We start from the raw sequence: 24325 nt of genomic DNA, 5'->3' as shown, positions 1-24325 counted from the left end.
TTCCATTCTTGTATCTGGACATTCTAGAGGCACTGTAAGAAAATCTAGCCTCTGCCTGTTAGTGATCCGGGTCCCCCTTAACACGTGAAAAAGTAGCCAGAGCAACGGGAATCTTCTAGGAATTAAGGTCATCAGAACTTCGTAGGTGAGGAGGAAAATCTACCATGAATGTGTGCCATGTTGTGGCCAATACCTGAGAAACCATTCCCACACACGGCTAATATCTCCAAATACTGACTGGTCTCAAACTTCTCATTTTTGAGCAATTTAACTGCGAAGCTTGCTGAAGCTTGACTCTAACTCCACCTATATACAGTTACTGTTCTGGACGCCTCCCATTTGAGCTCCAGGCCAGTACATTGGTGCTGTTGGTATTGGATGATCCTTTCATGACTGGACAAGAAGCAGATACTCCTATTTATATTGCTGGACCTCTCTGCTATATTTGATATTATCAAACATGGAATTCTGTGGTCAGTTTTCAGAGTTGTCCAGTGGTTAGCAGAACTATGCTGATGTGGCTTCATTCATTCCTCTCAGACTTCACGTAGAGAGTTATGATGGATACCTTGTCCTCCACCTCCAGAAGGGTTACCTGTGGAATCCTACTAGGATAAATTCCCTTCCCTGTCTTTCTTGTGTGCATGCCCTCTCTCCTGCTTTTTCTTTCTCTCTCTGAAGCACCCAAGGCATGTTGAGACAATATGGACTGAAACGCCAGCAATATGCTGATGGCGTACAACTTTGTATCACTTTCATATCAGATACAGAGAGCATCACCCTGCACCTGTCTGATGGCTGGTAGCAGCAGATGGTTGAAGAGAAGTTGGTAGAAGCTGAATATCTGAATAGATGTGGTGGTGATGGTGAGGAAAGGGAAACACTTTAAAGAAGTCACCTTGTCTTAACAATGAGGGTATCTGCCCTCAAATTGTCAAGGAATTCCGTAGCCTTGCTTCTGGGTAACTTAATCACATAAGTAAAAATTGCCCTTTTTCATGTATGGCTGGAATGAGGACACCACCACCTCCTGTCAAAGCCAAACATAACCTCAGTGATCCACAGATATGTGACCTTGAGAGTTGATTGTTGTAATTCTCTGAACATCAGGATGTTACCAAAAACCCGCAAAAAAGCTACCTTTCGCTTCAGAATGTAGTAGCCTGTCTCTGTGTAAAACAAGCTAGCATGAGGACATCACCCCAGTGCTCTGTCTTCAGCATCTCCCAGTTAAATACTGGGTCAAGTTTAACGTTTCAGTTCTGCTCATCAGAATCCCAGGGTTGTCTCAAGTTACTTGAGGGACCACCTCACTCTGTGGGATCATGCCTTCCAATGGCATCCACATTCCCCTGGAAAAATTGAAGTGTCCTTGAGAGAGAGTCATGCACAGAAAACAGTGCTTTCTCTATGATTGGCCCATGTAGCTGGAACTAACCCATGGAAGATATCAGGATGACTCTGAATCTCCTCATCTTCAGAACAGAATGTAGAACCTATTTCTTTGACCAGACTTCCTACAATAGCATCATATTTAAAAAACCAAAGACCCATACATACCAAATAAACTAAAGCCAGTCCTTGAGAGGAAGATGGAGACTGTGGGGGTGGGGATGGGGAAGGGGAAGAGAGAGAGTTTTAATGTGTACAGTTTATAATTTTTGGAAGATGCTCAAACCCTTGCTCAAGTGATGGAGAGGGGCAAGACAAAAGCAATATACATTCACCTTATTTACTTATAAGAGGAACTATATTAAAATTTTATATAAGAGCGTATATAGAACTCTAAGATTTTTGAGATGTGTAATCATATATGTCAACCTCAATTAACAGAAATCTCTTAACCTAAATCCCTACGTTTTTCTTTGCTTCATTGAAACATGTGACCACCTTGAATCTGAGATTTTATGTCCTAAAATAATAATTTTTGTAAAAATGATTTAAATTGATTTAATTTTCATTCAAATGAACTTTACACATACTTTGAGTTTTACTGGTACAGTGCTTTGGTTCCTCCTAACCTTGCTGTATGTAACAACTAATTACATAGTTATAAATCCTCTAATTAAACGTTACCTTTTGTTTGTGTGCACTGAACTACAATGTTAGTTTTATTATTGTAGGATTTTCTATGGTGCATATCACCACAGTATCTGAGAAATTCAGATATGTTCATCATAATGTCCCTGTGAGCTAGGTATTATCATTCTCACATTATAGATGGAGAATTGAGGTACAGAGATTAAGATACTTGCCCAAAGTCATCCAGAAAGTTTGTGGTAGAGTCAGGAACAAAACCCAGATTATGTGAGTCCCAATGTAGTCCATTAATCATAAAATCAGTATTGGCACAATAGCATATAGAACTTTTTGTCTTTCATGGTTGTATTTGCAGTAGGCTTCAAGCCAAGGCACTGTACGAAGAAAGCGGTCACAGCTCTGGTAGCTCTCCTACAGTTCATAAACAGGGCCGGCTTTAGGCCAATTCCACCTAATCGGGCCCTGTGCCTAAGAGGGCCCCGCACCCAGTGAGAATCTCTTCCCTAGCTAGAGGCGCCTTTTTAATTTTTACTCACCTGGCAGCGCTCCGGGTCTTCAGCAGCACTTCACCGGTGGGTCCTTCGCTTGTTCTGGGTCTTCGGCGACACTTCGGCGGCAGGTTCTTCAGTGCCGCTGAAGATTTGGAGCAAGTGAAGGACCCACCACCGAAGTGCCACTGAAGACTTGGAGCACCGCCCGGTGAGTACAAGCCCCACGTGTTTTTTCATGGTGTTTTTTTTTTTTCTTCCTTACCGAGGCCTCGTCAAAACTGTTCGAATTGGGCCCCGCGCTTCCTAAAGCCGGCCCTGTTCATAAACAAGAACCATCCTCCATACTCATACTTCTGGATGTGTCTGTGGCATTTGTTACCAATAATGACTAAATACTCTTGTTCTATCTCTAATATTCTGTTTATTTTTAAATAGAAGACGCTTCGTATTATGGTAATGGTAATGTATCTAGTTAAGCAGATCAAACTAGGGTGGGGTAAAATGTTGAAGCCAATTTGGCTTCAACATCGAGCCAGATTTGCATTGGAATTGACTTGTGTAAGTCCCTGTACTTATACAAAGGTGTATTTATTTCATTATGACTCTGCATGGGCTCAAGAGTCTGCTAGTGGATTCCATGCAAGTTTGAGTTCTAAAGGAGCTAAATGTACATATAACTTGCCTAAGTGGGTAACTAAGATGGTGTGCAGCATGATAACTGTTTGCAAATATTTGAAGCGTGTCATAATCGAGGAGGGTACAAGAGGCTGTAACTAGCAGTAATGGAATTAAATGAGAGAAAAACAGGGAAAACTTCTCCCATGTGGAAATACTTGCAGGAGGGAGTTTGGGAAAGGAAATTCAGTGAGGAATTATGAGTGTCCTCCTAAATGTTCTCTGAGCATGGGGTTAGATGTAGTTATACCCAGTGTGAAATGAGCTGCCGTTCCATCCTCCCAGCTCTTTGTAATTACTTGGATCCTCTGGAGGAAAAGGCCTTGTGTGTTAACTTTGGGTTCCATGGCATGATAAAAGGTCTGTGTTAAAGGGAATCATGAGACATGCAATCAGGGCTTCCACTTGCTCTAGCTGTCCCCCAAACACCCCTTGGCCAGGGGAGAAGGCCCAATGCTATGATACCTTGTTTTCTGGGTAATTTTCCTGGTAGTAGTATGGGGCGCAATGTAGTCCCTTCTTGGCCTTCCCCTTGGGATACCAATCTAACAGAGAGAGTACTCCATGGGTACCCACAAAAGAGGGAAGAAGTAATAGAGAAATCTGATCCTGACCGCTGTTTTGCACAGACAGTGGGAGATCCACATACAAATCTCTTTGAGATGTTCTAGTGAGGTATATATGGCTGTGAAACAATATCCCAAGGGATACCTCAACACTTCAGATATATAAAATAAACTGGACAGATGTTATTGAGAACATTCCTACATTGGTAGAGAATGGGCTAGTTGTCCTAATGGTTCCCCACCTTCTCTAATTTCTAATCCTCAAAATATTTTATTTATTTAGTTCAATTTTTAAAAGACTGAGTAATAGAGATGTAAAGTAGTAATCTTTGATATGAAAACAAAGCTCACCACCAAATAAATGTTGACAAATAAGACTAGAATGCTCACAAATGCAAAGCTTATTCTGAGCAAGCCTACCCTAGAGAAGCTGCACTAAGAGTTTGAGCTGAGGTTTTCAATTTCTTGTCTCTAATGTTTATTACTATATATTCAAAAAATGGACAGAAATAGAATATGCTAGAAAATATTCAGTTACAACAAAGAAAACATCAGTGAGCTAAATGATTTTGTACAATTTGAATGTTGTCTCAATCACTATATTGTACAAACAATGTATGTATTGGTTCAAAACTTTCATGAAGAACTTCTGTCTTTTGTTGCTACAGATGTTGATGCATTTTATGTTTTTCTTCCTTGTATTGGTATTTGCATATTTTCCAGTGAGAAGACCTTTTGTTTGCCATAAGAAGGCTATTATCCAGAATGTTAATGGATTTCCAGCTATTAAGATGTAATGATATACCTTGAGTATCTAACTATACATTTGAAAAATCTCCATGAGCAATCTCAAAGGAATATTTAGAATGCACTCCTGATAAATTGGCTCATTTTCTTGTAATTTACTAGAAGTGCTGATATGCAAGCGGTTGTAATATAAAAAGTACATTAATCCCTGGAGTTACATTGTATATATTAAATTATTACTCTCAAAGTATAAAACATACGAGACCATTTAGCCTTCTTTCATACTTGTTACTTAGAATCACAGTAGAAAAATAATCTCCGTCATTTGAGGCAAGAAATTTATAAATGATATGTTTAGCATCTTAAAAACAAGATATGCTGTAATAAAGTAAGTTTGATCGTGCATAAAAACTTATATTTTTCAAAGGGTTGCCAGTGAAAAGAAAGTGCTGTTAAGGAAGTTATATCATTAAAGCTCATTTCCTTTAGTTAACAAACTAATATTTTGAGAAATCTGTTCACTTGGACATCTTCTGTGATTGTCATATAAATTAGACTGCCTGCTGTTCTAGCTGCCAGATCTTGAAATCTTTTCTTAAGGAATATGCTCACTACCTCAGTATAAACAAAGGAATTCATTATTTGACCATAGAAATTCTAATAACTACAGCACAGTTATTTGTATTAATTTCTAGATACATCCATTTCAGAACACTTGTTTAAAATGTTCTTTGATTGTTTTCCCTTCTACAGAGTAAGAGAGAAGTGGTGGAACTGTAACTCACTACACTAACTTATATGAACCAACCGTTATTTATGCCACTGGGAGGCTGAAAGTCCTGGAAACATGTTGTGTAAGAAATGACAGAGAATTTGCAAAGCCGTTGCCTAGCAAATTGGAACATGGAGATGAAGCTAGATCCTGCTAAGGATGACCTACCCCTAATGGCCAACACACGCCACATGCTCGTAAAGCATTATGTATTGGACTTAGATGTGGATTTTAAAAGCCAAGTTATTGAAGGCACCATAGTTCTCTTTTTTGAGCCTGGGAGCAGATGCAAAAAAGGAGGCAGTGCTGGGGAAGGAGCCTGCCTTTCACGGTCATATGAAACATGCAAAATTAGGGCATCTGAACCTTGTCACAGTCCTGTGACAAATGTAAGTGCCTGCTCATCTAAAACAGAATATAATGATTTTGCAGTCTGTGCTAAAGGTGAAAAAGATACTTCTGATAAAAATGGTAACCATAGCAACAGCGAACAGGCTTCTGGGATTTCTAGTTCAAAGAACTGCTATGACATAGAGAATCATGGGAATGAAGATTTTTTGCTGGTATTGGACTGCTGTGATTTATCTGTGTTAAAGGTTGAGGAGGTAGATGTTGCTGCTGTGCCAGGTATTGAAAAATTTACAAGGTCTGCCAAGCTAACTGGTGCTGAAGAGCTGAGAAATCTTAGGAATCAGATTGTACATGAACTTGTGACTTTACCTGCAGATCATTGGAGGGAACAGCTATACTATTACACCCGCTGCAGCCAGGCACCTGGTTGTGGAGAGCTTCTGTTTTCCACTGGCCCTTGGAGCTTGATGATAGGGAAAGCAGAGGTTCAAGCACCAAGAGACTTCCCTCATGCAATAAGGATATGGTACAAAACAAAGCCAGAGGGAAGATCAGTTACATGGACCACAGACCAGAGTAGCAGGTATGTAACTATTGGCTCTACAGCTGTACACATGTTCATTTTATACGCGGAGAGAGAAGAATTCAGAGTGATGCATTAAATGGGAGTAACTATGCAAAGAAGATAAACATTCATTTTCACTGCTTTCTTTTCATCCTTAGTCTGAATTCTACTGGATTACAGTAAAGCAGGTAAACTGAAGGGCAGACAAAACCCTAACAAGATTACATTCCTTAATCCTAGATCAAATGATTGCCTTTATTTAGTTTGCGTGTTCAGGACTGGAAGTAATGGATTGGGTTGCATGTCGGGTAAGGTGTATGTGTCGGGGGGGAGGGAGGCGAGAGGGGAGGGGTAGAGGGTGGGATGAGGTAGTTGTGGGGGAAGAGAATATATAAATGAAAGATACTTTCGCTTTAGTATTCTGCGTTGTTTTTCCTTCCTAGCATAAGAAACTGATCATATAATATAACAATTGGTATTTGTAATACTGAGTAGAATATCTCACAAACTAGCCTTTTGTCATTTACTAATTCTGTACTGAGTTTATAGTTAGAATCTTTTCCTGTTTAGTCTCTCTTAACCAACTTTTAAAATCTCCTTTGTGCATAAAATAAAATACATTGCTGATGGCAAGTAAATTGTGAGTTGCAATTTGAGTGGAGGTTTGGTTATTATATAGCATTGTAAATATCTATGATGCTATACAGAGCACTTAAAGTTAGGTTTACAATCACATGAACTGTAACTTCATTGGGTCATATTTAAATTGGATTTCAATAGCTTATTGGATTCCTCAGTGGAGATAGTTGAGAAATAGCAACAAATCTACTGTGCCATCACGTTTGACGGTGGTAGGGAACCAGGTTCCAGTAAACTCTTGTCATTCTTCCACAAAACACAAACTGAGCTGTCATTCAGTCTCAGCCACGCTAGTGGAAATTGAGTCACTTCACTGAAGTCAGAATTTGGCTCTCAGTAGTTGTGCATAAAGCCCTTGGACAATTTTAATACTGAACCTCTACTCAAGCTTTAAGCAAAGAGTGTTGTTTGCTCATGTTCATTACTAATCAGTAGATATTTCTGGTCCTGAAGAAATATTCATTTGATATGGGATTTTTTTATTCAGTGAGGGCATGCATTTTTTTACCATTGCATTGAGTGAAGCACGAGGAGGTTGAGTTGCCTGTAATCATACGAGTATGTCAGTGGCTCTCTAGCCTTCATTTTAGTTTTTATAACTTTCTGGACACCAGCTGGCATCAGACTTTTTTACAAGGTGTTTTTTGGTGGTTATTCCAGGTTAATGTTTTGAACATTCGGGAAATTTTTATAGATTAAATCACTAAGTGCTCTTAGTTTTAAATCTTTTTTCCCCATTTGATTCCTAGGGATAGTACTGATGTTTTTTTTTTTGCTGCTTATATTAGAAGCAGCCCATGGGAGTTGCACAGAAGTGTGCAGGCTTTTATGCTTCTGTAGAGTAGAAAAGACAAGACTATGTGGTGATCATTATATCAGAAAGTTTGATGGAAACAGTCTGTTGTAGCTTTGTTTTCTGTCTCTTGTAGGTTGATTTTTTTAATTGCTGTATTCCAGAAACTGTTTCCTATCACAAGTTTTCAGATCACAGACAGGTACTAGAATCCTTATTTTCAGAGGTTGTGAAATGAGATTTACAGATTATACGTCTATAAATAAAGGGATTAACTCCTTTCCACACCATACAGAAATTTTGTCGTCATTTATTTTTTCTTTGTTTTCATTTAAAAAATAAAATCAATTAATAGTATATGGGGATGGGGGAGTGATGTTTTAGTGTTTTATTACTTCTACAATGCCACATATGTGAATGATGCTATATAGACAGACACAATGTCAATCCTTTCTCCAAAGTGTTTACAGTCTTGGGTTCCAATCTTCCAAAAAATTGCTCAAATGAATATGATGGAACAGACATTCTGTAGTCATTTCAAATGCATTATCTTCTCGTTTGTTTGTACAGTGCTTTGAAGATGTAGTATTCAATATGTAGTATTCAATAAATATTATATCACATTTTTATTTTATTTTTGTAGATACTTCTGTTTGTTGTGATTCACAGAAATCTATTTAAGGAGTGTGATTATGATTAGTGGGCAGGATTCAGATGAGTATATGCGTAAGGAAATTAAATACGAGCATAATGGGTTGCATTCTTTTTTCCAAAGCAAGGCCTGAACACATGGAATTTCAGTGATTCACTGTTTAACCCTTTGATACTAGAAAATGCATTAATGCTCACAGTAGGCGCTTCCATCCAGCCGCAGGACATTGGGTTTGTATGTTAAAAACAGATGCCTTTTCGAGGCTTCCTACAAGAGCAATAAATTATGGGGCAAAAAAAAGAAGCAGGCTTGCCCTTTTTTGTTCTTGCCTTTTCCCAGAAGTGTGCAACAGTATCCTTATTAAGATAAAAGTATGTATAGAACAAAAAATCACTTGAAGTGTGGGAAAGGTGTCAAGGGTCCCAATTCAGTGAGGTCTCCCAAACTTTGAGGATGAGTAGCCCTGCTGAAGTCAGTGAGACTACTCAAGCACTTAACGTTATGCCCAAGTATTTTGTAGATTTAGGACCTATCAAAATGTCATTTTAGGATTCCAGGCTTATTATTTAAGTAAATTATTCCATATTAAATATACTCAGTTTATGATTTTCACAACTGCCAGCTTTGCAAATTAAACTTGGAGTGTGAAAATCCACACAGGTTCCTTCTGCCTTTACTCATCATCCACTCTAATAAAGAAATTGCAGTTGGAATTTATTTTATAATTTGGTTGACGTATACCTACAACAGAATTCACCTTACTTTCTCAGAGCTGGTCTAGCAATAACAGAACCTTACTTTTCATAATAAAGGAGCAAACAGGACTCTGAATACATACAAGTAACATATTTGCTGAGTCAAATGATAGCATTGTAGTCAGTTCTCAGACTATAATGACCTTTTAAAATAAAACAAGGATCTTCAGCATAATCTCTAGAACAGGGATTCTCAAACTGTGGGTCGCAACTCCATTTTAATGGGGTCGCCAGCACTGGCTTAGACTTGCTGGGGCCTGGGGCTAACGCCAAAGCCCGAGCCCCACTCCCTGGGACCGAAGCCCAAGCCCTGAGTGGCAGGCTCAGGTTACAGGCCCCGTGCCTGGGGCTGAAGCCCTTGGGCTTTGGCTTTGCTCTCTCATCCCGCCAGGGGCAGTGGGATTCGGGCTTTGGGCCCCCCTGCCCAGGGCGGTGGGGCTTGGGTGGGGCCCAGGCTTCGTTCCCATCTCCTGGGACTGTAATAATTTTTGTTGTCAGAAGGAGGGTCACGGTGCAATGAAGTTTGAGAACCCCTGCTCTAGAACCAAGGGATTCAAAAAGTTCAAAGTATCTGGACTTATTTGAACCAAATTTCTGGATCTTTTGAGATCACTTACAGCTAATTTTTATGAAAAGTATTTGACAAAATGTTTTAAAGGCATTTTATCCCTTTTTGTCTTTGTGCAAGCTGTAAAGCTTGCCACTTTCAGCATAAATCTCTTATTTTAATAATAATTATTAATAAATAATTCAGCTGAGGCTCTTGAGTGCATTGCAAATATTAATTGATTCACACAGTTCCTGCTCTGATGTATATAAATTAGTGTTTTCCCTAATTTACAGGTAAGTAAACTGATGTAGAGGGAGATTAAGTGAGTACCTTGAGGTCACAGAAGATGTCTGTGACAGATCTGGGGATACATAAGAGTCCTGTTTCCCAGTTCTCTGCTCACATTTAGACCGCAGTGCCTCTACTGTAATAAGAGCCAAAGAATTAGTAGAAAAGTGCTTCAGAACCTTTTCAGAACTGAACAGCTTGCCAGGAGCCTGAAGACTGCATCTAATTTACAAATGGATGTACATGTTACTTTAAGCAGAGATAAATGCATACCGTGTATGTTTACAGAGTACAGTAAATGTACATAGTACTCTACAAAATCTGTCGAGAGGAAAAATGTGTTTGAGTTACATTGGAAGGAATGTTAAAAGGGAAGAGTAGAACTGCTTCTTTGCAACGGAAGGCTTTAAAGACACAAACATTATGCGATGCAGGTAGATTGTAAGGTTGGTTGTTGCAGTTGTTCAGGTTCATAACAGAAAAGAACTGCTGGCTGGTATTTCCAAAGAGAATGTTTCCAAAAAGGAGCCCTCTTATGTAACTGTGATATTTGTTGTTTGTCAAGCATACTGGCACATAAAGAAATTCAGTAAGTTTCTCTCAAGAAATATGCACTGGAACATTGTGAGTCCGTCAATTCTAGATAAATCTTGTCCATCTCGTCTTTTGGGTTCAGCTTGTGATGTGTTAGCAAACATATTTCTGTCCCTTTGAAAGTGTCTGAACCTTTCATCAAATGAACTTTAAAGTCTGTCTGGATTTTTCAGCATAGGGATAACGAAAACACTTGGGTTTCTTGAACATTTATTAGGAAATCTAAAAACAGAAAAGACCTGTTTCTTTTCATGACTGCAGCCAGGACCTCTGGTCTTGTGGGAGCTGCAGACAAAGGCCCATGACTAGCTTCTGCTCTCCTGGCATTTGCAGCCAGAGGTCTCTGCTCCACTCCTGATTTTAATATCTTAGATACTTGTAAGTAACATATTTCAGCAATTATTATTTTTATTCTTAAATAGTCAAGAAGTAGTTTCTGACTGATTAGACATGTGACATTATCATCAAGGTTCCAAGTTAAAACATTATTGAAATATATGCATACCTCCTAACATTTAAAGTTCATACAGTTGCGGGAGTGGGGGCGGGGGGGCACCAGAGTTTTGGTTTCAAAGCGAGCCTGCCCTGCACTTACCCCACAGAGGCAGCATTGAGGCTCCTGTCCCATGGGGCTGACTGGGCTTGGCCCCTGGTACGGTGGTCGTAATGCCACTCAGGTTTGGCCCAGTCCCCCTGATGTGGGGGAGAGGTGGGTTGCCAAGCCAAATTTGAGTGAGTAGAGCTGCAACTGTATGTGTTAGGGCCCAGGTTTCAAGCCCCGTGTTGGGGAACTGAGCCCAGTCAGGCCTGCAGGACAGGAGTGGCTTCGACTGGGTCAAGGTATTTTGTAGGTCAAAGCGAGTCAGTCCCACAGAACCCAGGACTGTTGAGAGATCTTTATATGGAGGCAGTATGCACTCAGAACTATAAGCTGTGTTTTGGGGCAGTCTGTCTATAGAATCAAAGCAGACAATATTTTTTTGGTTTACATTTGCAGCCAGAAAAGAGGATAGAAATTTAATCATTATTAAAAAAAAACCCCTCAAATTCTGAAGAAACTGAGAGGCTACCATATGGCTGCAGGAATCACTTTGTGGGTTGTGCACCAAATAAAAAAATAGCTATTTTCCATCATTCAGTTAGACATTGTCATAGTTATAAGCCAGGCTTGGAACAAAACTCTGAGTAGAGTTAAAAAAAATCCAAGAAAGGATATACTGATTTAGGTGAAATGGGAGCCAACCGTGAACCAAACCATTTTGAAAGTTTGGATTGGTTCTGTAAGATATTCCTCCCTACTGGGTCCAAAGTCTGGTTTGTGTCTAATGTGCCCTGGGCTTTTGATGATGTACCTCATATTGGATTTTGAGGGCTAGCACATCTGGCAGTCACTTATTGGGTAGGTTGCTGTCTTCAAATCTATCTAATCTAGCCAAGTGTTCATTGTCTGGATCTGCCCATTGAGAATTTTCTGAAAAGGGAGAAGCGTTCAGCCACTCAGCTGTTTGTTCCCAAAGAAAGAAGGGGAGGGGAAGGGGAAGAGGAAGAGATAAGATGGAGTTGGGGAGAGGAAGAAGAAACAAATTAGATTAGAAAGTTCTCTAATATAATTTTACTTGCTCTGATGCTATGCTGAGGGTTTTAGGAATTCACAATATTTTTGATAATGTTTTCTATGCAAATATTGGGGACATAAAAATATTTTGAAACTGACCCATTTTTCATTTTTTAAACACTTTGAAACTAAAACAACGTCAGATGGTTATTTAACATAGACACCATGTGACATATCCTGTGTAGATTGCAGTTCCCTGATGCTGTAAGGGAAGTGCGGAACCATCATTTCAGGTCAAAATTCTGTTTTTCTGGTCCACTCATCTGCTGGAATTGAGCAGCCCTGACCTAAGGTGGGGAATACTGCCAACTGCAAGATACTCTGTAATTGTGTAGCACCATCACACTGCTGACATTTTAACATGTCTCTAATGTATATTAAGTATGGAAAAATAAATAGCAAAGAAAGTAAAACGTGATTCAGAGGAATAGAAGGAACCCAGTAATGTTTGTTTTTGTTTTTCAAAAAATGTGGACAAAACAGGTTAAAAATTTCACTGAAAGAGGAAAAAATATTTTTGAGTAAATCATGGCAGAGTTCTCCTTTTTGCAAATCTTCTAAACTCTTCTCTCTCTGACATAATGAGACAGTTCAGTGTTCGTTGACACCTCAGTTAGTGCCAACCTGTCAATCAGCTAATCTCCAGGCAATCATGCCATGAATATATGAATATCTAACTAGAAGCTGATGTAACTGTTGTTCTGACGTTCCCACTCAAACTGTAATAGGGTTCTGTATGATCTGTTGCTATTTTCATGGCAGACTTTGACATATTTGAATAAATTTGGTTTAGGAATGCTAAGTTAATCAGTATATCCTGGGCCGTCCATAGAGTGGTGTGGGGCCTGGTACAAATCAGCCTCTCTGCTAGTCTCCTCGCCATCCGTCCAGTGTGCGCCCGCTGTCTGCCCGACCGCTGCTCTCCTCCTCGCCATCCACCCGCCTGCCTGCCTCCTCACTCCCCTCCCGCCTGCTGCTTGTCTCCCTACCCGCCTGCCTGCCTCTTGCCTCCGCATTTGCCTCCTCCCGCCGCTCGCCTCCCACCTAACCTCCCACCCACCTCCTCACCTGAATATTGGGACAAATCACGTCCCGATCATACATCAGCCGGGACATGGGACAAAGGGCTAAATATCGGGACAGTCCCAATTTTATCGAAGTGCAGGGCATCCCAAAGTGCAGGGGCTGAGGTGGTAGCCCCAATCGCCCTACCCAAGGGACAGCTCTGAGTATATCTGAACAAAAATAGCATAAAAACAGCTATGTAAAAAATGGAAACCCTGGATTTACCAAATATTATAACCATTCTCCAACTTTTCGACTTTGTGTGTAATTATCACTATATTTATGTGCCCATTTAATATATAAAATACTTTAAAAATGAAGGTAAAGGTATTTGAAAATTAGAAACTGCACATACACAATATGCTATTTTGTATTTATTTTCCATATTAGTAGCACAGAACTTGAAGCCTGGAGATTAGGTTCTATTCCCAGTTCCCACTGACCTTCTGTTTGACCTTGTACAAGCCATTTTATTGCTCTGTACCTCTATTTTTTTCTCCCATCCTCTGTTTGTTTTGTGTATTTAGATTATAAGCTCTTTGGGGCAGAGACTGACTCTTACTATGTGTTTTTACCATGCCTAGCACAATGGGGCCCCAAATTTGGTTGGGATCTCTGAGCACCAACCTAATTAGTTAATTGTTAATAATAATAATAATTATGTATATGTACCAAATTACAGAGCTCCATATATTAATAAGTAGAGAATAGGCTGATATTCAGATGATACTGGAATTCAGATGTCCTAATATCTGTGTGACATTTGGAATATGAGTAAAGGGCCAGATCCTGGGGTCTGGGCTTTGTGTTCTCAGTACAGCCTATGTGTATGTGTGGACGTGGCACAAAAGTGGGGGTAAGATCCCAGACTTTAAGCTGCTGGCTACCAGTCTGGTACCCCAGTGTAAAGGATAGTAGCTTTCAACTGCTGTATGTTATGCCAAGTGCCTGTGGGCCCAAGGGGTTTTTCAGCAGCTGGGGTTCACCAGCATATAGGAACACATATGTTATGCTGACTACCTGTGGGTCTAAGCAGCTGTTTTGACAGCTGGGATTTGCCAGCAGGTAGACACCCTCTGACCTTTTTTATCAGAGGGTGAGAGTGTGGGTTTGCAGGGAAGCCACTACAGTGGTGCTATACCACTCAAGGAGTTCCTCATGCTGGGAAATCCTCCAAGGGCCTCTTAGGCCAGGTTTGAGGCTGGTTTAGACCATTGGAGGAGAGCAAAACAGTCTTAGCAGGGCCAAGGCTCTGGCTAAAAATCTGAATATCAGCATCACCTTTCTCATAGCAATTCGTTCCTGGAGTACCTGGGCTCTCCTCCTGCAATCCTGTGGTTTTTGTGTGGTTTCCATGTACCTGGAACCATCCTTTACTCCTTCTCTTTCCCCTTTGTCCACAGATGCTATAGTTCAGGGGTAGGCAACCTATGGCACACGTGCCGAAGGCGGCACTCGAGCTGATTTTCAGTGGCACTCACACTGCTTGGGTCCTGGCCACCAGTCCGGGGGACTCTGCATTTTAATTTAATTGTAAATTAAGCTTCATAAACATTTTAAAAACCTTATTTACTTTACATACAACAATAGTTTAGTTATATATTATAGAAAGAGACCTTCTAAAAATGTTAACGTATTACTGGCATGCGAAACCTTAAATTAGCATGAAATAAATGAAGACTCGGCACACCACTTCTGAAAGGTTGCCAACCCCCTGCTATAGTTAGTCTTCTGTTTCCTTCCTAGATTTTTGGGGTGCAAAGGGTATCTTCTAGGGAGTAAGTGACCTGCCTACTTTCCCCCCGCACCTCTCTTTCTCATCTAAAACATTTTTGCTCCCATTGTTGTGCACTGTTCCTTTTTCTGTGGCAGAGACCCATTGTTTTCTAATGCATGCCTGGTTACCAAGGGATGTAACCTTCAGTGATTCACACCAGAGTGATGTGAATTTATGAGGAAGTTTGTAAAGCCTACTTGCCTTTCGCCCTCATGTGCTCCTGATGTTTCTGGAGAGTGATTGTGGATTAGGGGATTAGGGCTAGTGACTGTGCCCCCTAGAAATGCAGGACAAAGAGTGGGCCTGCTGCTGCCCCAAACGTTAGAAGAAAATGAGAGTAAAAGGCCAGTAGGCTGTAAAAGTTTCCTGAATAATTCACTTTGGGGTTTGTTCCCTAAGGTTAGATCCCTTAGTAACTCAGGATCTAGTAGGCCTTATGTCCTTCAAAAAGAAACACGACACATTTGACAAAAAGACTAGTGGTAGCCTCAGAAAATCTTTCATCTATACCACCGCACAGCTGACAGCTTTTGTTCACTCCCTCTGTGCAGTAAGGGCTTGGCTTTTGGGAAGGAATTCAATTAATGAAATTCAGTATATTGAGGTACTACAGTGGCCACTGCAAAAGATGCTGCTTCCTTGCAAACTAACAACCACCTTCCTACAGGATTTGGTCACTTTTCAAATTATGACATAAATAGCTGACTCCAATATTGCAAGTCTCAAGCATTCAAAAATTTTGTGTTAAGCCTCCAAAGCTATGAGATTTGCTTAAAAATCATGAGATTTAAAAACATGGGTTCTTTTATTTCTAGAACACTTTAGTTTAGGGCACACTTTGATCACATTTTCAAGCTTTTCTCTGCAATTATGAGGTTTGTAAATGTACTTGGTTTTTTTTTTTTGGAAGTTGAAAACTGAGATTGTCACATAGTTACTTGATTCTAGTAGTTGGTGCTTAAAGAAAAACACCAGGGATTGTGAGACTCATGATGATATAGCGAGAGTTGGCAACAGTGTATTCATTCTAAAATACCCATATTGGTCCCTTGGGTTCACAATTCCCAGTGGCTGGAAAATTATTGCCTGAGGTCCAAAGGTCATGGCATGAACAAGGGAGCAGAAAGGATGGGAATATCTATGCCATTTTTTTCTCTGCTGTCTCTTACTTATAAATTAATCTGTTAGGATGGATAACAGCAAAACTTCAAGGTTTGATATCTTGGTTTGTTCATATAATGGTAGGTTGAAACCAGTGCTTTGGAGCAGAGCCCGGAGCTGGAGCGCGGAGCAGCTCCGGAGCAGTAGAGCTGCAGGTTTTTGCCTGGAGCTGGAGTGGAGCCAGAGCACAGCTCCAAAGCCCTGGTTGAAACCCATAATGAGATGTTGTAACCAGTAAGTAAGTTTGAATTTCTTTTTATAATGGCAAGTTCTACTCAGCCTTACTATTTCATGTTTTAGAGTAACAATGATGTCACTCTTGTTTTTATCTTTCTCCCCCCTCCCTGTAGGCCATGTGTTTATACGATGGGGTCTCCAATAAACAACAGGGCCCTTCTTCCATGTCAGGAGCCACCAGTTGCCATGTCAACATGGCAAACCACAGTCCGAACAGCTTCTTGCTTTGTTGTCTTAATGAGTGGTGAAAATTCAGCAGAACCAGTACAACTTCAAGAAGGTGCAGTATATATATTCTTAATCATATGTTGTACAAAACGATGCTAGCAAAGTGCCAGAAAGTAGTTTACAAAGATGAGTGCACATTATTATCTCTATTTTACAGAGAGGGAAATTAAGGTACAGGGAGGCCAAGTGACCTGCCATGCAGCTGGTGTGAGTACTTAGGTGTTCTAACTTCTGATCTGGTACCTCATCCACTGGAATATATTGGCATCTGTTTTTTTCAGGTATAAACTTCACACAGCTCACTAACTGGCTTAGTTTCAGTCAATCTACAGCTAAATATTTGGCAGATCAGCCCACAGACTGCTGAAGGCATTGATAACAGGATATAGACTTTTGGTTCGAGGATGCCAGTTCAATTTAGGAAGGCTGGTAGTGACTGAGGATTGTTACCCATATCATAGCTGCTTGTTGAACAATGTGAAATGAGTTGATGATCTCAGTTTGATGCCAACTGTCCATGAAAGATCTTTATTTCCACTTCATCTGGGACCAGTGCAGTGGCTCCCAGTGCTCACTACTGCCTGCCTGCTTAGAGTCGTGCAAGAGTATGTTCTGAGTGCTGTCTTCCCTTCGTTTTTTGCTGCACTTCTTCATCACCGCCTCCGTGCACAGTATGAAGGGAAAAGCAAATGTAAGGTGGTGCCAAGCATAACTGCACCAAGCTCATTTCCCAGGGTTAGTTCTGAGCTCTCTTTGGAGACGCCAATGGTCAGCATTTTCAAATTAATCACGATTAATTGTGCGATTAAAAAAAAGTAATCACAATTAATTGCGCTGTTAATAATAGAATACCATTTATTTAAATATTTTTGGATTTTTCTACATTTCTAAATTTATTGATTTCAGTTACAACAGAGTACTACTTTATATTTATTTTTTATTAAAATATTTGCACTGTAAAAAACAAAAGAAATAGTATTTTTCAATTCACCTAATACAAGTACCATAGTGCAATCTCTTTGTCATGAAAGTTGAACTTACAAATGTAGAATTATGTACAAAAAAATAACTGCATTCAAAAATAAAAATGTAAAACTGTAGAACCTACAAGTCCACTCAGTTCTACTTCAGACGATCAATCTACTTCACCAGACAAACAAGTTTGGTTACAATTTGCAGGAGATAATGCTGCCCGCCTCTTGTTTACAATGTCATCTGAAATTGAGAACAGGAGATTGCATGGCATGTTGTAGCCGGCATCGCAAGATATTTACATGCCAGATGCGCTGAAGATTCATATGTCCCTTCATGCTTCAACCACCATTCCAGAGAACATATGTCCATGCTGATGGTGGATTCTGCTTCTGTTCTTTTTCATCATCTGTGTCAGATGCCACAAACAGAAGGTTGATTTTCTTTTTCGGTTGTTCGTATTCTGTAGTTTTCGTTTCTGTAGTGTTGCATGCTCCACGCCTTGTCCCGCTCAGATTTTGGACAGCACTTCAGATTCTTAAACCTTGGGTCAAGTGCTGTAGCTATTTTTAGAAATCTCACATTTGGTACCTTCTTTGCATTTTGTCAATTCAACTGTGAAAGTCTTCTTAAAACAAACATGCACCGTATCGTCATCCGAGCCTGCTATAACATGAAAAATATGGCAAGTAAAACAGAACTGGAAACATACAATTCTCCCCCAAAGAGTTCTGTCACAAATTTAATTAACACATTTTTTTAATGAGCATCATCAGCATGGAAGCATGTCATCTGGAATGGTGTCTGAAGTTTGAAGGGGCATACAAATGGTTAGCATATCTGTCACATAAATACCTTTCAGTGCCAACTACAGAAGTCCCATGCGAATGCCTTTCTCACTTTCAGGTGACGTTGTATGTAAGAAGTAGGCAGCAGTATCTGTTGTAAATGTAAACAAACTTGTTTGTCTTAGTGATTGGCTGAACAAGAAGTAGGACTGAGTGGACTTGTAGGCTCTAAATTTTTGCATTGTTTTGTTTTTGAGTGCAGTTATGTAACAAAAAATTACATTTGTAAGTTACCCTTTCACGATAAAGAGATTGCACTAAAGTACAAGTGTGTGAGGTGAATTAAAAAATACTATTTCTTTTATTTATCATTTTTACAGTGCAAATCTTTGTAACAGAAATAATAATATAAAGTGAGCTGTGTACACTTTGTATTCTGTGTTTAATTGAAATCAATGTATTTGAAAATGTAGAAAAACATCCAGAAATATTTAATAAATTTCAACTGGCATTCTGTTTTTAATTTTTTTTTAAATATATGGAGATATGCCTATCTCATAGAACTGGAAGGGACCCTGAAAGGCCATCAAGTCCAGCCCCCTGCCTTCACTAGCAGGGCCAAGTACTGATTTTGCCCCAGATCCAATGCTCAAATCACTGAGCTATCCCATTCAGGTACACATACATATTGAGGTATTTGAATAAGGTGTGAAAGTGTTTTTGAAAATGGTAATACACCTCTACCCCGATAGAGCGTGACCCGATGTAACACGAATTTGGATATAACATAGTAAAGCAGCAGGAAGCCCCAGGCCCTTTAAAGCACCACCCGAGCGCCGCTGCTTTACCAGGTTATATCCGAATTCGTGTGGAGCCCCGGGACCTTTAAATCACTGACCGAGCCCCACTGCCAGAGCTCCAGCGGTGATTTAAAGGGCTCTGGCTGCTGCAGGGAGGCCTAGGCCCTTTAAATCCCCGCCTCAGCCCTGCTGCCAGAGCTCCGGCAGTGATTTAAAGGGCCCGGGGCTCCCCGCAGCAGCTGGAGCCCCGGGCCCTGTAAATCACCACCGGGGAAGCCAGTCCAGTCCGGCATGGCGGTACACCGTACTGGCCTAAACCCGATATAACACAGTCTCACCTATAAGGCAGTGAGATTTTTTTGGCTCCCAAGGACCACGTTATATCGGGGTAGAGGTGTACATACTTTATGGAATGTTTGGAATGGGAAAACTTTTTCAGAAAGTTGATAGATAAATTCCAAATACATTCAAAGCATTCTGTAAGCTGCCTGATTTCTAGGTTTTTTTCAGGGGTGCTAGAGATAGTAAGTCTCCAAGTCATGTAGCCTTGGATGGTGGGTGGATTTGTTATTCAACACTTAGCTGCCAACGCTGGTTTCTTCCATCCCACATGCATGTAGTACACAAACTTATTTAATCCAAAAAACAGCTTTAGATCCATTTTGATTTATTTTTGAGAATCTGTATCTTGGGCACATTAGCGCTGCTATGATCCAGGGTTCTATACATTGCTCAGTATTTTTTTCCTTTATAGTAGTAAGATTTTCACACTCCCCTTTCATTCACTTAAATCCATACAGAAAGAATGTAATTCAACATTAGTGTTACTACTGAGAACAAATATGACCATGGAGAAACACCTACTTTCCCCTTCATAGCCTGCAACCATAGCAGCTTGTTCTGCATTCAAGTCAAATTTCACAAGCTAAGCGGGGTTAGGTCAGTTCAGTATTTGAGTTGGAGATCTCCAACATGTATCTGATACAAGTGCTGCAGCCAGTGCTGTTCCTGATTCATCAGTGTATCTGAGTATTGACCTAATACTCCAGCACTCTGGTGCGTGGGGGCTCTCTGCTGCACTGTCTTCCAAAAGAGATGTGAAATCAAGGTGCTGACCACTAGAAGTCACTAAAGATGTCTTAGAACTTTTCTGATGGGCAAGGCTCTTAATCCTAATTTCCCAGACAAATAGTTTGGGTAATTACATTTTGTTTTGCTGTAGCTTTGCATCTATGCTATTTTTCATTTTCTTTCTGAAAGTGTTGTGTAATGGTTTTATGCATTACTAAACATAATAGTGTTTCCCATCAGAGGTGGCTGAATTTCAGTGGTGGATGAAATAATCCTCTGTGTGTGTGTGTGTGTGTGTGTGTGTGTGTGTGTGTGTGTGTGTGTGTGTGTGTGTGTGTGTGTGTGTGTGTGTGTGTAATATGTATCTCAGTTTGTATTTAAAACACTAAAGAATTATTTGAGGTGAAAGGTACTATATAAATATAAGAAAATATAACTGTTTATTAGGTCAGACGATAAGATATACTGACACTTGTGTTTATTTTAGTTATAATGTACGCATTGGTACTCAGAATTGTTTTTATAACCATTTCAAAGACAATTAATATGCATGAAGAAACTTGAAGTCATTATCTTGTTGTTGTTTGAAACACAAAAAATAATTTTTTTAAAAATTTTATTTTCCCACACTTACAAATAGATTGCACTTTTCCAGCCATTTTTAACTGAGTCCTAAATAGATAACATGTGAATTAGAAAATATCCAGTTTTATTTAATAGGTGCTGTTCCTCCATTTTCTGCAGGAAATGCCAGCTATTTCCCTTGTCCTGCCAATGAGCCCTCACATAGCACAGAAATGTTTCAGTGCACTATAAGGAAGAGCCCTATTCTGAGTTCATATGCATTGCCTTCCCTTTCCCTATAGGTGGTGTTGTTTCCAAGAGAGTCACATGAAGGCACTGGAGTTAGAGAGTGGAGAGCAACAAAAGGAATCAGGAGAAGGGGAAACACTCAGGATAAGGGAGACGAGGAAAGATAAGGGAGAAGAAGAAAGCAAGTGAAGGGAAAAGAGGGGAGACAGAGGAATTGGGAGGGACAAAAAGAAAAAACATTACAGGTGCAAGACATTCAAAAAGAGGAAGAAAATGGGAAAATGTGGGTGGGTGGAGGAGACAGAGAAAACATGAGAAACAAATGATCTCTCCTACCAGTAACAGCTGCTCATGTTGGTTACTGAAAGGAAGCACTACCTGCATAAAGGCCAGTTCAGTCATCAGGAAACTTCAGGAACCACAGTGGTGAAACCTTATTCACCTCACAGTGTGCTCTGAGACTTCTTGTCAATTCAGTGTATTCTGGGTTGCAAGGACATGAGACCCGTGACAGCCTTGTGAGCAGTGGACTGGGGTTCAGCAACATCTATAAGCACGATAGGAGCCTCAGGGTGTAGTGATGGGGATGTCCAGTGCTTGCATGGTCTCTATAAAACCTGCACAAAGAAAGGGCATGTGGGATAAGGGAGAATACGGTGTTGAATTTTGTAAATACGAATCTATAGGTATTTGAAAGCTCATGTGAAGAGAGAAACAAGTTTATTTCTGCCTTTCAGTCCCATTTTGGTGATTGTTTTAAAGGCCCCTGCCCTCTTTCAGGACTTGCTGATAATCTTCTGGCTCTGTGAAGTTTGTTGGCCCTCAGATTGTGTGACCCACTCTGCAATCCCCTCTTGATGTGAAGAGTGGGAGAATAAAACTACAAAAGTTAAAGCTTTTGAGACTCCAGCATATGCAGAATACTGCTACCCATCTCCTCTCACGTAAGAAGCAACATAAACATATCACCACCACATTAGATTGCTAAGCTCTCTCCCCTTTCATTTCAGTATTCTGTTTAAATTGCCGTCTTCTTTTAAAAACACTTCACAGTCTTGCTTACTCCAGTCCACCTCACTGAATTTGTTTCTCACTATGCTCCTCTCCCTCCCTCTGTTTTGTCTAGCACTGGCCTTCTCCCTTTCCTGTTAGGAAATCTCACTGTTGTGAGAGTCTTCTCCTTTATAGGAGAAAGAGCCTTCGCCTCCTGCCATCTGGAACAGTTTTCTGTCTCCCCGCCTCATTGACTCGAAGTCTTGTTTCAAAACTCAGCTGAAAACACATCACTTTCTACCATTCCTGTCCTTCGTAATTTCTTTCTTCCTTTGCTGTTGTTTGACCCGGAAGTTGCACTCTTTATGTGAACGTTTTGGAATATTGTTTATGTGACAGATGCTACTCACAATGAAGTATTGTTATGCTGCCTCTGGGTCTGCTCTTGTTCCCGTTGAAGTCCATGACAAAAGTTCCCATTGGTTTCATTGTGGGCAGGCTTGGCCTTTGGTATAGTTTACATTACTGGAGCTCTCAACATCAGCCTTTTGAAATAATTAAATAAATGGTACTTCCCTGGATGGCCTCTTCCTATACATGGGCTGGTGCCTGCCATGACTGGTTTTCAGCTTCCACAGTCTAGGATTTCAAAACATTTTTCCTTTGGCAATAATAATGTATTTCCTCTTTGTTTCTAGTTATGTTGTAGTGAGCATGGCAGTCTCTGTTCACATGTTATCTGTGAGGTCAGCAAAGCTCTGTGAATGTTATATGTTTAACCTGTGATTCAGAGCCAACAAAAGTGGTTCATGGCTTTTTCTGTGGTGGGGACCACCAATATGGCATTTTGAGTGTACACACATTAAGGATCAAATCATGTATTTTCCTCTGTGGAGGCTCCATTTTCAGTGGGACTGGTGGTGTTCTACTGCACAAGCAGGTGGGGGCAAACTTCCCAGTGGTCGTGCAGGGAAGTGTTCACCTGCCTTATGACACGAAGCCCAGAGGTGGTCTTACAGCACCATGCAAGGCCCAGAGATACACTATAGCACACTATATCATCCCTCACCTCCTCTGTACAGACATACTATTATTCATATTTATTACAACAGTGTCTCTGGGCCAAGCGAGAATGGGACCCCATTGTGCTAGGCACTGTGCAGACACAGAGTAGTAAACGGTTCCTGTCCTGAAGTGCTTACAATCTAAATAGACAAGACAGACACAGGGTGAAGGAAGGGGTAAGATGCACAAACAGAATGAAAATGTGATGGTGGCAAATGTCACATTAGTTCCACATTGTTTGTTTATTTATTTAGGGTGGGTTTACTTAGAAGGGGATGGAAAGAAAAGGAGAGGTTGGGGAGAAGAGGCTAAGAGGGGTAGGTGTGGAGTGAAGCTGAGGTGAAGAAACTGAGGGAGCGGGAGGGCTAGAACAAACAGCCAGTCAGCATAGGCCAGAGAAAGTCGAGACAAAAGTAGAAAATTCTCTGAAAATTCAGTGGTCCTTGCTTTGGCTGCTTCTGTTCTTATAAATGGAGTCTCTGCAATTACCCTCTCCCACTTCCCCAGGCCACAAGGGAGAGGGCACCCCTTCTAGTGCTCTCAGCGTGTGTGTGTTTGGGTTTCCATACACAGTTCTGGGTCCAGGAGGGTGCTGTGGAGAGGGGTGGCCCTGGCTGTCTCTACTCCCCACTTCTCATTGCCCATTTCTTCCCCCCACCCACACCCGATTTGGCTGCTAGTGCTTCTGCTTCTACTGACTGGAGTCTCTATGCCTTGAGGAGGAGAATTGCCTCTTGTATTTGCTAGTACCTGGCTATTAGGACCAGGCAATGGCAGATTATTTCCCCTTAGTTAGGGTTTTTTACTTTTCTTTAAAAAAATGGTAGGGTTCCATGGTTGTAACCCAAACAGTGGCAGCTCCAGGCACCAGCGCTCCAAACGCGTGCCTGGGGTGGCAAGCCGCGGGGGACGCCCTGCTGGTCTCTGTGAGGGCGGCAATCAAGTAGCCTTCTGTGGCAGCCTGCGGGAGGCTATACCGAAGCCGCAGGACTGGCAGACCTCTCGCAGGCAAGCCACTGAAGGCGGCCTGCCTGCCGTGCTTGAGGCAGCAAAAAAGCTAGCGCTACCCCTGAATCCAAAGACTACCTAAAAAAAAAAAAAGGCTTGAGGTCGGCATGCAGTTGCATGCCTATGTTTGCATTCAAAATTACCATGACTGCTGTACTCACAAAACAGATACACATACAAGTATCTAATTAGACTGCTGCATATGCAATCGCCCAATTTGTGTATGCAGCTGTGGTAACTGTATTTGTAAATGT

The 24325-nt window shown here is 40.8% G+C and overlaps 1 protein-coding gene across 15 annotated transcripts in view; it reads left to right on the top strand.

The window, feature by feature from the left end:
* The window catches only part of AOPEP (aminopeptidase O (putative)), a 365070-nt gene that overhangs the window by 51999 nt on the left and 288746 nt on the right, over positions 1–24325 (top strand). For 9 of the 15 annotated variants that reach the window (XM_050945697.1, XM_050945698.1, XM_050945696.1 and 6 more), the window contains 2 exons: positions 5273–6225; positions 16447–16613. In XM_050945697.1, coding sequence (XP_050801654.1) covers positions 5381–6225; positions 16447–16613 — 1012 coding nt within the window. In that variant the 5' untranslated portion in view covers positions 5273–5380. Of the gene's footprint in view, positions 1–5272; positions 6226–16446; positions 16614–24325 lie in introns of those variants that run through there. The other 6 variants (XM_050945707.1, XM_050945709.1, XM_050945703.1 and 3 more) reach the window with 5 other exon arrangements.

Source organism: Gopherus flavomarginatus, chromosome 3 (assembly GCF_025201925.1).
Source record: "Gopherus flavomarginatus isolate rGopFla2 chromosome 3, rGopFla2.mat.asm, whole genome shotgun sequence".
Lineage (NCBI taxonomy): Eukaryota > Metazoa > Chordata > Testudines > Testudinidae > Gopherus > Gopherus flavomarginatus.
This window is presented reverse-complemented; position numbering and strand designations above follow the sequence as displayed.